This window comes from Aspergillus brunneoviolaceus (genome assembly GCF_003184695.1).
Source record: "Aspergillus brunneoviolaceus CBS 621.78 unplaced genomic scaffold BO95scaffold_50, whole genome shotgun sequence".
NCBI classification, from domain to species: Eukaryota; Fungi; Ascomycota; class Eurotiomycetes; order Eurotiales; family Aspergillaceae; genus Aspergillus; species Aspergillus brunneoviolaceus.
Genome location: NW_020290780.1, coordinates 125,263 through 140,006, shown reverse-complemented (window position 1 = coordinate 140,006; position 14,744 = coordinate 125,263). Strand labels below are relative to the sequence as shown.

At 51.7% G+C, this 14,744-nt stretch overlaps 3 protein-coding genes across 3 annotated transcripts; 2 read left to right on the top strand and 1 right to left on the bottom strand.

Annotated features, from left to right (window-relative positions):
* Positions 1-189: 189 nt before the first annotated feature.
* Positions 190-1,983, bottom strand: BO95DRAFT_516065 (uncharacterized protein; the record flags this gene model as incomplete). The annotated part of the gene is made up of 4 exons (XM_025591796.1): positions 190-1,655; positions 1,715-1,740; positions 1,797-1,834; positions 1,897-1,983. The coding sequence occupies 4 exons, from the start codon at positions 1,981-1,983 to the stop codon at positions 190-192; spliced, it is 1,617 nt and encodes a 538-aa protein (XP_025440349.1).
* A 3,836-nt stretch (positions 1,984-5,819) lies between these two features.
* Positions 5,820-7,781, top strand: BO95DRAFT_433631 (hydrogen/calcium exchanger domain-containing protein; the record flags this gene model as incomplete). Its single annotated transcript, XM_025585105.1, has 5 exons — positions 5,820-5,823; positions 5,883-7,165; positions 7,218-7,559; positions 7,607-7,695; positions 7,751-7,781. 5 exons carry the CDS (start codon positions 5,820-5,822, stop codon positions 7,779-7,781), a joined length of 1,749 nt encoding a protein of 582 aa, XP_025440348.1.
* A 4,190-nt stretch (positions 7,782-11,971) lies between these two features.
* BO95DRAFT_444784 (putative glutaminase) lies at positions 11,972-14,254 on the top strand. Its single transcript, XM_025586963.1, has 2 exons — positions 11,972-12,430; positions 12,489-14,254. The coding sequence occupies exons 1-2, from the start codon at positions 12,229-12,231 to the stop codon at positions 14,204-14,206; spliced, it is 1,920 nt and encodes a 639-aa protein (XP_025440347.1). The 5' UTR covers positions 11,972-12,228; the 3' UTR covers positions 14,207-14,254.
* Positions 14,255-14,744: the final 490 nt, after the last annotated feature.

Here is a 14,744-nt window from a genome sequence, read left to right as displayed (position 1 = left end):
CTCAAAGCACATGAGTTGGCATGAGAGGTTTTAGAACAAACATGAACACATCAATTCAATCTTAAAGACGAAAACGAACGTATACAGAACCGGTTCAATTATGTACGGCTAAGAAATCCAACGGTAAAGGTTACAGGTATAATCATTTTCTGGCTGCTTCCTCCACCCAGTCACCGTTCCGTCTTGCGCTTACAGCAAGATCATGCCCAGGGCAGCACCCACAGCAGTCACGGCGTAAGCGCCCAGCTGCCAGCTGCCAACAGAGACAGCCATGGGGCTGACACCCATACCAGCAGCACCCTCGGAGGAGCTGGAGCTGGCGCTGGCAGCAGAGCCGCCAGTGGGGGAAGAGGTCACGGAGCCAGTGCCGCCAGTACCAGCCTCCTTCAACAAGGAAGAGCAAGTGCCAGTGGGAGACTGGGAAGAGGTGGTGGTACCCTTGCCGCTGAAGTCACAGGCGCTGGCCGAGGCACCTTGGGCGCTAAAGTACTGGTTCATGACGAAGTTCAGCTGCTGCTTGGTCGAGCAGACGCTGTAGGCTCCGTAGGTTCCGCTGGTCGAGTTGCTAGCCTGGCCGGCACAGTACTTGCCGTCGTTCAAAGCGCAGATGTAGTCGAAGAGATCACCGTACTTGGAAGAAGAGACAGAGTCCTTGACAACGCAGCTCAGCGAATCCTCCATGCAGTCGCACAGGGCGTCGTTGGGGCTAGGGGGCAGAGAACTGCTAGCCTCCCAGGCCGAAGCAACGGTGGGGCAGCTGCTGGTAGCGGTGTTGGAGGCGGACCAGCTGTTGCTGTTCACACCGGTAGGGGTGGCCTTCTGCATCTGAGACGAAAGGTTGGAGAAATCCTTAAGGGTGCTGACGCTGTTGCCGGAAACCGAGACCAGACCATAGTCGTTGGCCTCCTGGAAGTACATGTAGACAATACCACCGCTCCAGACGTCATCCATGTCGCTACCGAACAGAACGGGGACATCGGTGAAGGTACGAGGAGAGGGGTCGTTGCAGCCGTACTCGGAGAAGAAAGCGGGAACGGGGTAGTCCTTGAACTCCTCGGTACGAGCCTGGTATCCAGAGGTCTTGAAGGAGGAGTCACCACACCACTCGTAGATGTTGTAACCGAAGAAGTCGATCATGTCCTCAGAGTCACCGCAGACAAGGTAGTCCTTGAGGTCGTCACGGATGGTAGCATCGTCGTCGGTGGCGTAACCGATGCCAAGGGTGGTGCGGTAGTTCTTGGCCTTGATGTACTTCTTCATGTCGCGGACAGCAGCCTTGACGTAAGCAGCCGCATCAGTGTTGTTGTTGTCGTTGGTGACCTCGTTACCGGCAAAGAAGCCGATCACGTTGGTGTAGTTGGCAAAGGCATCGATCACACTGGTGTAGCGGTCGTACAAGGCAGTGTTCCACTGGGGGTCATTGCGGTTGATGGACTGGGAAGGCGACGACAGATCCGTGATCAGGTAGATGCCGGCGTCGGCCAGGGCGGTCATACACTCGTCGTGGTTCTGGGTGGGGTCCACGGCGTAGGTACGGATCACGTTGGTGCGGAGCTGCTGCAGGTAGGGAATGTCCCGCTTGCAAGAGGTGGCATCGGCCAAGGGATCGATGTAGTCGTTGTTGTCCGAGGAGGTGCCATTGGCCGTGTAGTCCTCTGTAAACCGGTTAGATTCGCCCCTCGTAAGTTTTTGACACAATGCTCCATCGACGTACGCTGATAGGCGACACCACGCATGTAACTGGAATCGGTTAGTCACGTCTGACACCGTCGATACAAAGTGGCAGGAAGACTCACAATTGGGTTCCGTTGTTAGAATAGAAGAACTTGTTGCCCTACACCAGTCAAACAGTCAACACCGGTTCACTCGTGTTCCTTGTCTCCCCCGTGCACATACCTTGATGGCAATCTCAGGCAAGTCGGCAGCAATGGCACGGCCCAGGAGCATCGAAGCCCCAGCCAGGGCGATAGAGTTGTACTTCATGGTCAACCGTGGAAGGGGGTATGAACGAGAGTCTTGGAATCTGAATGGAGTGAGAGCAAAGAAGATTGAACCGCACCGGGCAGAAACAAAAGTCTAAAAAGAAAGAACGAGTGACTAACGGCGCACACTCTGCCGTTGAAGTGGGATGATGTTGTTGAGGTTGATTGGGGGGAGGTTGGAGAGAAAAAGAGAAAACAAGGAAACAGAAAGAGGGAAGGGGAGAAAGAGCGATGGCTGGGGGGAGGCGGAAGATAAGAATGGGAGCCCAGTTTGGCCCCTGCCTAGAGTCCTGCTACGGGAGAGGTAGGTAGAATGATGGTCGGTCCATCCAAGAGGAACCAGATTACGACGCCTGTAAAAATAGCACAACTACTGAGTACTAGACTACTACTACTACTAGGTAAGACTGATGGGAACTCAGGGGACAGCAGGCAACACTGATTGGAGGGCATCCACTGTTTGTCTTGCTCTTGTATCCGCAATCCATGACATCCATGATGAGTACAGGCACCTCTCTTCAATCTCGTCGAACTCGAGTCTTTCCACCACCTCCCACATCCCACATCCTAATTATCCATCGTGGCACAAAACGGCGGGTTCAGTTACAATCCATTATTGGGATGCCAGTGGCAATAGTACCTACCTACCTGTTCAGCTTGGCTGTAATCGGGGCGGTTCCAGGAGGGCAAATACCTCGCTCTTACCATCAGCCAGGGGTCAAATTCAGGGTTGAGACCCCAAGTAAACGACCCACTTGCCCCAGGACCCTGATGGCTGATTGGCTCAATACCCTGACAGTGGGTATGGTAAGGACGGTTATTACACGGTTCTTACCGTTTCGAAGGAAGAATGGAAGAGTGCCTTGTTCCTGATCCGCTCTGCTCTCGACAAATCAGCATGCCAGTCCCGGTGCTGCCGAGGGGCTAATCAGTCTGGGACCTGGCCATTCACCAGATGGTGGGTGGGTCGATGGCTTATTGAGATGCACGCCCACGGCTCAGTCGAGACACTTGACGGGGGGCCAAGGTGATTCAGATTTGTTGGCCGTTCCAGTCCCGCTATCCGAAACAGTAGGAAGAAGCGGGCCTGTCGAAGGGGCAAATTGGGCAATTTCCTCCTTGTATTGTGACCATACCGTGTCTTGTACGGTAAATCGTAAGGCAGGCAGACCCCTCAGACCCTGCCGCAGGGTCTCAGGGAGTCAGGGTTCAAAAGGGCCCTGAGCTTACGTCGCCTCTTGTGCCCCCAGGTAAGACCATGTAAGACCAAGTAAGACCAGGTATCACCCCGTATCGAATACACCCTCTTCCCATCTGAAAATAAAATTCATTGCGGCAAAGGATGGCAATGCATGCCCTCGTCCACAAGCGTGTCTCGAATATAGATGGGCAAAAGGCTTGTTTGAGTGGATCAAGGCTTAAGCAATACTCCGTCGATGTCGCTCATGGTCTTTTTCTCTTCATGCATGTACTGACCGACCAGCAGGAATACATACATCTCGTCCGGATGTTCGAGGATGGATGTGCATGAGTTCTGACCGAATCCGACCGATCCGGCTGACTGGCTGACTGGCTGACTGGTGGATGCGAGATGCTGTGCAATACGGTGTAGTCCGTCCTTTCACCACGGATTTCGGTACAGGAGGAGGCCAGATACTTACTCCGAGGGATAATCGGCTGAACAGAGGAACAAGCTTTGGGATCATCCAGGAGCGACATCCTAGTGGCATCACTAGTCCAACCACTGAGTTCTCTGGTCTGTTTGTTTGTTGTCGAGAAATCGCGTTTTTTCCTTTTGCCTGCCACCCCTTTTCTGGATCCAATTGTTGTCGACAAATACTATGTATAAACTCCGATGACCATCGATTTCAGGATGACCTCATCGCTTTTTAGCAGGCGAGACAGCACAGACATCGATGCAAGGAGGTCAAAAGGTCATTCTCCGGCATTACTGCCAACCCTCGTGGACGTGAATCCAAAGGTGTCACGGCCTGCGCGACGCAGCGGAGAACCCTCATTTCATGCTCATCGAGAAGTGCACGACATCGACGCCGCCTGCGTAATGATCCATCTTTGGGGCTTTGCGGAGGGAGAGATTTTTGCGGGCGCTCGATCCGATTAAATAGTGACACAAATCTGCAGGCCTTGCGCCAGTAGAGCAAGGTCGAGGGATTTCGCATCTAACTAGGTCGCATACCTACAGTCTTCGTTGACCCAAATATGGGTCAACACCGCTGACGCCCTGCCTGCCAACGCTCACAGCGAGAGAAGGAGGGAGAGAGACCGCGTGTGTGGCTGATGTGGCTGATGTGGCTGATGCACGTGCGGCTTGTCTGCTGCACAGGCGCAGCTACCCATCAGCCACAGGTGGCTGTATGATATCACGTGTGATTAGATAAGCGGTGTAGTGGACTCCTGGGTCCCACCCCACCAACACTCGGTTGAAACACGCCAGGGGCCAGAAATGTTTGAACTTTGTTGAATGATGAAATGACGCCAGCACCGAGAGATTGGCCATGGAATGAATGAATGAAGTGCACAGATGCACTTGAGATTGAGGCTGTTGCAGCCTCTCAAAATGTCCGACTGACGCCTCGTGCATCATCCCGTCTGTTACTGCTGCCCAAACTGTCTCTGAGGTTGCCCGCAACCGAGCCTGAGAGTGTGAGAGTGCGCCGCAAAAACTGGAAGCGAGTACGGTAGTCTAGTGTGATAGGTAAAGGGGGGGCAAGGTCCTCTTTTGGTGGCGGCCAAGAGTTATGCGCACATTGGTTCTGCTGCTAGTCGAAGACAATCGGAGGGCTTGGCAGAGTTGATTACGTCGCTGGGCCGCATCGTGCTTGTGTGTCCTGTCCTGTTGTGTCTGGTCTGTTCAACAGATGGATGTGCCTGAACATTTATCGGAGACCACCCGACCGGGAATATCCTCAGCACCATGGTTATCACTTCTGCGGTTCTACCCTCTCCCCCTCTCATTCTATTTCAATAATGTCAACAAGTCAACAAAAAGAGAAGAACCGGCGGAATAATAAGAATCAACAAGAATGGCCAAGGCGGCTATCTGCGTACCTCACCCGTGGAAACACCACGACGATGATTATGTCGTGGAGATTGTTGGCGCTTTAGATTGTGGCTGTGCCATCGAATTACTGCAACCCGATCCAATAATGCAGTGTGATTGTGGTCATCCACCAAAACTTAATCTTCCCTTCGACATTGATCCCTTTTCAAGTGGGATTTTCACTCCCTTGCTGCTGTCACTCGTTTCCCAGTCTGTCTTGCGTTGTTGTCATTGCTGGGTCATTCGTTGCAGGAAGTCAACCCGCCAGATCTCCCTCTTTTCTCCCTCGCTTGGGTAGTCTAGTCTTTCCTTTTTATTATCCTCGCTGGTGGTCTGATTAGAGCCCATTTCCCTCCTCTCCATTCTCCTCGCAGTCTATATTTTCCAGCAGGTGGATATTCATTGCCTTCGTCTGCTTCCCTGTGGCTTCAACGAGGCGGCTGTGTTGCGCAACTCTCCACCGCTTCAGCCACACTTCTCAAGACTTCATTGCTTTCTCTCTGCTTGCTTCAGACTCCACGTCAATTTGTAAGTGCCTGAACGGCTTCATTCCCATTGGATCATTGCTGCAATGACAGCTGTGTACCGTTCTGTTGGGTCGCCTAACAAGCCTCGGCGTGCTGCGCATCTGAAGCTTGTTGGATCGCCATGCCATCGCCCCAAAGATCTATTACTTGATCGCCTGTCGCCTAATGTCTATGTAGTATAAGAAGCTCGTCCTCAATCCGCCAGAGCCATTTCAGTTCTGAACACAAACATCCACTCCCACCGTAATAATGCGTGAGCCTGCCCCTTTTTCGTGCGATGGGGCCATTTGCTGACCGTGCTCCCGGGATCAGATATATACCGACGACAGGCCAGAAAGCTGGCCTGGTATGACAATGAAGGCGAACCCTCAACACATAATCCCTTCAAGAAATTCCGGGCGCGACCGCGGCGGACCAACTCCATTCAACTGGAGAACCGACTCACTCCTGTGGTTTCCGAAGGTGGTTTGCGACTCTCCGAGGAGCGCCGACGTCGGAGAGATATGACCCAAGGCCTGGCCGGTCCAGAGCATGCGGATACCTTCCCACCCCAGTCTGCCGGTACAGATCAGTTGAATCGCATTGACAGCGCCGAAAAGGCCGACACCGAGCGGTCGCTGCGCAGCCATGACCCCATCAATGTGCCGCAACCCGATCAGCCCGACGAGACGCGACCACGAAAGCGAAGGACTTTTTTGGACAACACGTTCCGATCCAGCGCTGACGAGGATCGCATGACCGCCGACTCCAGCAAGTCTATGCCCGACAAGCAAAAATTTACTGCCGTCGGACAACTGAAAGCCACACTGTTCAATTCCTGGATCAATGTCCTACTCTTCGCCGCACCCGTGGGAATTGCGTTGAATTATGTCAACGTCCCTCCGGTGGCGGTCTTCGTGGTCAACTTCATCGCCATTATTCCCCTTGCCGCCATGCTGAGTTATGCGACCGAGGAGATCGCCATGCGTACTGGTGAGACCATCGGTGGTCTTCTGAATGCTACCTTCGGTAACGCGGTAGAACTGATTGTCGCGATCATCGCCTTGGTTGACGGAGAAGTCGTGATTGTGCAGACGTCCTTGATCGGTAGTATGCTGTCCAACCTGCTCTTGGTCATGGGTATGTGTTTCTTCTTCGGCGGCATCGACCGCCTGGAGCAACACTTCAATCCCGTGGTTGCACAAACTGCAGCCAGTCTTTTGGCATTGGCTGTGGCCAGTCTTATCATTCCTACAGCTTTCCATGCTTGGTCAGATGCTGGAGAGACTGGAATTGCGGAATTGTCCCGCGGCACCAGTGTTATCTTACTGGTTGTATATGGGTGTTATCTGTTCTTCCAGCTCAAGTCGCACACAGAGATCTACAACGCCCCTAGCCCCAAGGTGGAAAGAAGACGCCAGAAAATCAACGAAGGCGACGCCAGTCGGGGGATCGCGCAGATCGGCAAGATGACGGCCTCGATGGCTGGTGAGCATGCCCAGAAGGTGGAGCTTCAGGAACCAGACGATGAGGAACAGCCTCAGCTCAGCATCTGGGTGGCCGTGCTGACACTTGTCATCTCGACTGTCTTTGTTGCGCTTTGTGCCGAATTCATGGTATGCTTGATCCTTTGCCTCATCTTACTTCGACAACGGCTAATTTGGTCAGGTTGATTCTATCGATGCTCTCACGCAGACCGGCAACATCTCGGAGACCTTTGTGGGATTGATCCTTCTTCCCATTGTTGGTAACGCGGCCGAGCACGCGACGGCTGTCACTGTGGCTTGCAAGGACAAGATGGACCTGGCTATCGGCGTGGCCGTCGGCTCAAGTATGCAGATCGCGTTGTTGGTGTTGCCCTTGATTATTGTGATCGGGTGGGGAATGGGTCAGTCTTGTTGTCGAGGAGAAGAGTCGAGACCAATCGCTAACAGCTGCTTAGGCAATGATGACATGACCCTCTACTTTGACGGTTTCCAGGTGATCCTACTATTTGTTGCTGTTCTTCTGGTTTGTACCTCGACACCTGCGCCGTGGACATGCACTAACCTCCGCAGGTCAACTATCTCATCGCCGATGGAAAGTCGCACTGGCTCGAAGGTGTTCTACTCATGATGATGTACTTGATTATCGCCGTGGCTGCTTGGTAAGAAGAGCCCCTGACTTTCATACCTTAGAGCTATGCTGACTTCCATTGCTAGGTTTTACCCGAGCAAGACCACCGTCACTTAGTCGTGGCCGATCAGGGGGCGCCACATTCATACTAACCAACATAATCGTTTAACTGCCATGTCATGTACCATATTTGAAGTCACGATTTGATTAGATCTTTGTGTCTTTCTCTTGATACCGTTTCTTGTGTCTGTACGGGGGGCTTTTTGAGACTGTTACAGTTTCTGTTGGGGATACCCGATCAATCTTTGAGACTAGCATATGCATTTCACTAATAGCATCCTGATAATTGTTCATCTCCATCTGTCCTGAAACCTACTTGGATGCATCCTGGTTCTTTTCGTGCCAGGCAGATGCATTCGAGACTGCGGTGTTCTGTCTGCTCCCGTTGAACAGAAGACGGTTTGTCTCTGCTCTTTCATCCAGGATGAGCAAACGCACTTCCGTTTGTTATCGACCTTACACTACCTTGCGTGAGCACCCCTGGGCTCCACAGGAGCCCGAACGACAAACGACCGACTTTCATCAGTCCAAGGATTTCACAAGCCTTCTTTCTTCCCTTTCGCTACCAGCTGAACTTCTCTTAAGCGGCATAAGTATCGCTTGTTGTCCGCTGCCAACATCCTCTCTTTTCTGTGACCATTTCTCTTCCTTTTGTATATCTCTTCTGGCTTGCTAAAGCTCTGTCAACTACACAGACTGGAACTTTCCTTCCCTCCATTCTATAAATACCGTCGGTCTTTCACTCACACACTACACTGCCCATCATGCTCGATTCCTTAGACCCTCAACAGTCTTCAAACAGCAGTGTCATGTCATTCATCACCGCTGGCAACCCCCTGGAGTCATCCCCCTTCGCTTCATCACTTCTGCTCTCTCTCGTATATTACAATGCGCTTTTTCTTCTGTTTGCTGTGCTCGAACTCCTCGTGCTTCGGCTAATTCGCATCATCTTCCCTGGGATCAACTCGGATCTGTACCGCATCATCGAATTTTCGATTTACAGCGTCATCCAAGTACTGACTTGGCTGGGTATTGCTTCAATCTATTATGTTATTTTCATTCTCGCGCCCACGAGTATTCTTCTGTTGATCATCCACGCTCGCATGCCAGCGGATCATTAAGACGACGCCCCCTGTCCGCAGACACAAATCCACGTTCTATGCTCCTTTCCTTGGCTCTTCTCGACCGATTGCAGTTTCTAAAAGAGCTCGAAGCATCACGGCCCGGTAACCCCCCGTTGCAGCAATCATAGTTGCGGAACAAGTCCGGGGAATGGGGCGGAAGGCTCAACCGACTGCTGCCCCATATCCTCACTCTCCTTCATTACACACGATCCGGTCGCTGTCTGATCTCAAGGGATAAACAGCATCTCACGTTTGCTTGACCTTGAGGACCGTGCGTGAGCGCTTTTACACCCCAATACTCAAACTTGGTAACGAGAGTTAATCTTACCTATTTCTGCTAGTTACTCTTATGACTGCATCTGAAACCGTCGTTGCACCATCCATCCACTTAGTGTAATCGATAACCTCAACAATTACTGATACCCCTCGAGAAAGTGGCTCTGGCAGATTGCCTCTATAGCTTGCCTTGTGATATCGCACCTCGTATGACTACCACGAAGCTCCAGTGATCCACCGAACCTCTACCACTACAAAACCAACCTACCAGCAAGACAGCTGTTGCTACGACTCAATCGAAATGGCAACCGCGATCTGTTCAGATATATCCGAGATAGTTGTGATCTCATCGGTGCAAGTAGTCCCCGAGCGGCCGCGGCGTCCTGCATATCTATGCTGCCCCGCAGGTAAAGGCATCGTCCTTCAGGTGGACTCGAGATCCTAAGAACCATTACGAATCGATTCACCCGTTGAATCGTTCTTGCATGGCCTCGAATTCACCGTGGAGGGCACCTTTGACGCCCTTTGTGAAGAACTTTTCGCCCACACCGCCGTGCAATGGCTTGCGACAGATGGTTCGTCCACAAAACGGTCTTCAACTCTGTCGCAGAGCATGTACTGTATACTCCACAGAGCGCAAAAACGCACGAGGGCTCGATTCCAGAACTCTAAGTGAATTGTATGCACTTGGCGGTGAGTTGCATGCCCCAAAGAGTGCGGGCATCGAGATAGGGGATTGTGCATAATCACTCTCAATTCGCGTTTAGCTCAGTCCATGGCAATCGGAACGGTATCGACGCTAGCATCGAGCTGAGCCAGCTTCGAACAGGACTAAGAAGTTGAAGCTTGAAATTCCCGGCAAGTGCACGGTACCGATGATGAACCAGAGTGAGGTTTCAATCAACTCACTAGCGTGATGACGATAACGAAACAGTAAGAACGGTACATTAGCGAAAATTCAGCCTCGAATGTCGAAGTTATATACGTTATAAACAAAGGTCTGAAGACCCGATGCTATATGCCCTTCAGGTGGCTTTTATCGGGTCGCTGGAAGCTACTGTTACGGTAGCATGTTTCTTTTATCCACAAACGGTGGACTATTACAAATATGACAGGACACGGCGTGCTACCGACGAAGGGGGGAAGCTCCATGCCTCCGTCTCCCAATTTTAAGCAGAGTGTACCATGCTCAAAGTGTGTACAATATCAATTCGAAACTCGAATGAGCCCGAGATGACTGCACTGTGCACCGGGTTCCTCGTGATTTACCTCATCTCAGACTCTGTAAAGGCAGATTTCATAGAGCAGAAGCCGCTGAGTACCATATCAGTACAACCAACAACTCATGCCCGTGTTTATTGCGGACGCCGTCGGAGGTACGACTGCGATGCAGACCCCCATCAATGTTTCGAGGCAGCATTATCCGTTGGACCGGAGCCTACCATGTTGCCCTTAGCAAGATTATCGATACACTTGAATTTGTCTGAGTTAAGGATCGATACTTGAAATTCATGGAGAGGTCGTGGCCCTCAATACGAGCTTTACAACTCTTGGCTCTTATCGGGAACGTTGCGAAGAGTCTCCGGGCTTTTTGTGGTGGTCAAGGTTGCGAACTATCTCTAGGGAAGATGCCGCCGAGACGCCAACTGGTGCTGGGACTCCCTTTGATAGGTATGATATTATCTTGTTATCAGTCATGTACAACAGGAATCCCCAACTTCTCTCAAATCTCCTCATTCACTTTCTCTTCGGCCTTCCCATGCTCTCTGTTCCCGCCCCGCCGGAACCTCCCGATAGACCATGACTACGAAGCAATTCAACCCCGTCAAGCACGCTATCTCAACGCTGCACCCTCATGCCTGCCAGGGCCGTATCTGCAACTGGTTCATCAGCTTCACCCGAGGTCATTGTAAACGGGAATGGGGTCAGGCTTACTTACTCGTCCTTGTCGAGACATACAAGCCGACCGGGCGAAAAGCCCTCAGCTTGAAGGGTTAGAAGCCCAGGGTAGAAGCCCAGAGTGATCAGACAATGAGGAGTCAGAATCCCTGAGCAAACATTCTGCATATGCTCATGAGGACGCGGCGCTCTTTGCCCACATGAAAACGGCTAATTATCAGGATATTGTCGGGTGAACGTGCCAGATGCTACTCGTCCTGTTTCAATATCTATGATTACATTGGTTCAAATCTTGGAGGCCCTTCAAGGTCCAGCATATACACTCAGTCTACTTATGCTTAGCTTCCCTCTGGGACCCAGCCAGAGAACGATGTAGCCAGCTATTGTACTGTCGCCATAACCAGCCGATTACCTCTGATACTTCTGGATCCTTTCTAACTTCACGAGCAATTTTGGATCACATTGCTAGTTATGAGCCGGAAAATTGCAGTATCTGTTCCAAGCACGGTTGTCAAGTTTGGAACGGAGCTTACACCGGCCGGCCGTTCATTGCACCTGGTCCCATGGAGAGATCCTCGTGATGGCGGTTGAATACATGGACAAGGCCTGCAAAGATATCTGAAAGCTTTGCAAGAATTAAAGGTGAACTCTGAAGGGAGAGGGTGAGGCCACATATTAGGGACTTTCGGCGAGTTCCTTGCACTGCAAGCTTTTAAGTGAGCGTCGAGGCTAGGGAGCATTTTGAACAGAACACCGCTTGCACCATGTCTTTGAAAGTGTCAGACTTGCATCGAAAAAGTATAAACATCATCTGTTGAAGGCGAAAAGTGGCGTGTTCATGGGATGAAAATTGGTGATCAGCAGTCAGGGCGGGCCAGTCGTCGTCACCAGCGGATTTCCCCTCCTCTCTTCCCTCCCTCCCTCCTGCTTCTTCCCTTGGATTGTATTCTTCACTTCACTGCGAATACACAATGTATCTGGACTTCACTACCAACCTAGGTCTGAGCTCACTTTTGGCCACCGTACTCTCCGTTCTTACGCCCAACAAGCAGGCCAGCGTTCTCCATCAACCTGTTCTTCCTCCATCTTATCCACTGGCAGTGCGAAGCCCATACCTATCAACATGGATGCCGAGCGATCAAGTCGGGAGACTCCCTGAGGCCGAGCCACATTTCTGGACTGGCCAGAATCTTACCTGGTCCATTATGGCTCGTGTAGATGGCCAGGCTTATAGTCTGATGAACGTCAAGGGCTCTGATAAACTCATTCGCCCTGCTACTGTTCGCAGTGCAGAATACACTGCCACACACTCCATCTTCACTCTCACTGCTGGCTCGGTGATACTTACACTAGACTTCTTTTCACCCATCTCGCCCTCTAACTACCTTCGCCAGTCCCTACCATTCAGTAAGGCGGGTTCTATGCATGACACTCGTCGGCTGCGTGCTGACTAGCTTACCTTCAGGCTATCTGACAGTCTCGATTTCTGGAGCGTCATCCAACAATGTCCAGATCTACTCGAGCATTGACAAAAGCTGGACAGGAAAGTCAGAATCTACGTCTTGTGGCTTTCTTTATGCGAATGCTACTTCTGTGTACTCCTTACGATCGCAGAATGCGATTCCGTACTCCGAGGAAAGTGACATGGCAGCTTGGGGCGAAGCCGTCCTAGCCTCTCAATCTACCTTAGACTCAAGCCTCTCATATGCCTCGGGAGAACGAAAAGATGTGCAGTCCCAATTTGCGAGAACTGGAAAGCTAGATAATGCCAACCAATTCCTGACGACTGGGGGTATTGTTGCTGTTGCTCACGACTTAGGATTTCTTGTGAACGCGCAGTCAGTGACTTTTGCCGTTGGGCATGTGCGCGAAGAGTCAATCAACTACCTAGGGAGGCCGTATACAGGATACTACCGGGCCTTGTACCCCAGAACAGAGCAAGCAGTTGCGCACTTCTTGAATGATTACCCCGATGCTCTTCGAGAGTCACACACTCTTGATTTGGAGATGGCGAAACAGGCGGCCGCCGTTGCAGGGCAGAAATACGCTGACATTGTGACTTTGTCGAGTCGGCAGGCCTATGCAGGGATTGAGATTACCATTCCTAATGACACGCTGAATATCACAGATGTGTTAGCGTTCATCAAAGAGCTTTCCAGCGATGGCAACATCAACACGGTGGACGTCATCATGCCTGCTTTCCCCATCTACTATATTCTGGACCCAAACTACATCCGACTTCTGCTAGAGCCCATGATGAGGTACCTCGCCGCCGGACGCTGGCGGCAGCCTTACGTGATTCATGATTTGGGCTCACATTACCCGAATGCAGTTGGCCACGACAATCAACAAGCAGAACCAATGCCAATCGAGGAATGCGGGAACCTATTGGTTCTCGTACTCGCCTATGTTCGTGCCACGGGAGATACAGACTGGGCGTCCCGGTACACCGAGCTTCTCCAGGACTATGCAGATTATCTGGTCGACAACGGCATCGACATAGCTGAGCAGTTGTCTTCCAACGATGCCGCTGGACCTCTGGCCAACGAGACTAACCTTGCGATCAAGGCTGCCGTTGGTATCAAGGCATTCGGGGAGCTGACAGGCTTCTCCGAATACTCGCGTGTTGGCGACGAAAGAGCCGAGCTGCTGTTCTCCCGGGGATTGGGGGTGGACGCGCAAAAGACACACTTTGCGCTGCAGTACCCAGGAAAGCCGGCCTCCTGGAAGATTCCGTACAATCTCTACCCTGATGTGTTGTTAGGCCTACGCACCTTTCCCAAGGCCGCATATGACATGGGGAATACTTTCTTTAAATCGGTCCGAGCCGAGTATGGTGTACCCTTGGATGACCGACAGGACTGGGCCAAGTCGGACTGGAACATGTGGCTGGCTGGGACGTTGGACTCCACCACCCGCGATGAGTTTGTTGACGACTTGTGGAGATATATGACCAACGGCAAACATCACTGGCCGTTTTCCGATCGCTATATCGCCACATCAGCCAAAGGAGGCCGCTCGGGGGTCCCTGTCTTGTGTCGAGCGCGGCCTACAGTGGGAGGACATTTTGCTTTGTTGGCACTGCAGGGTCCTCGTTGTCTGCAGCAGGCCGTGTATAGAAGACTTGAAGTCCTGGAGGAAGAAAGTCAGTATGAGCAAATGTCTCTGAGCTCTGAGCTCTGAGATTAGATACCAGCGAGGAGCATGTATGTAGGCAATGTAATTTGGTAGCCTGTCGGTGCTTTTCAAGGTCTTGTGTTACAGTGTAGAAGGGGGTGGTTTGCCTCCACCACCAGCCAGGTTGGCCGGTCTGAATTGAATACTGCACAAGCTCCTTTGTTCATTTAGTGGTACAGCTAAGTTAGAGTGTGCGTGTCGTATTTGACCGTCAATCCCTTGCGCCCTTTATTTGGATTAATTGGATTATTTGGCTAGTAGAGCATGGAGAGAAAAAGAGCTGCCCCTGGTGGATGCTTACCTAAGCGGGGATGTCGTTGTGTTGCCAAAGACGGCAAACCCGTCAAACCAAACCTCTCTTGGGTGTCCGTTGCTTCAACCACTCACTGCTTGCTGGCTGTTGCTGTTCTCCTCCCAGGATCCCCCCCATCTTCTTCCCTCACTTGCTCCCCATTCCCACTCTTCTTCTGCTTTGTGTCTCTCTCCATATCATCTCCTTCTTCTCTTGCTGCCTGTCTTTTACAGCCTCTTTCTGCTTTCTTCA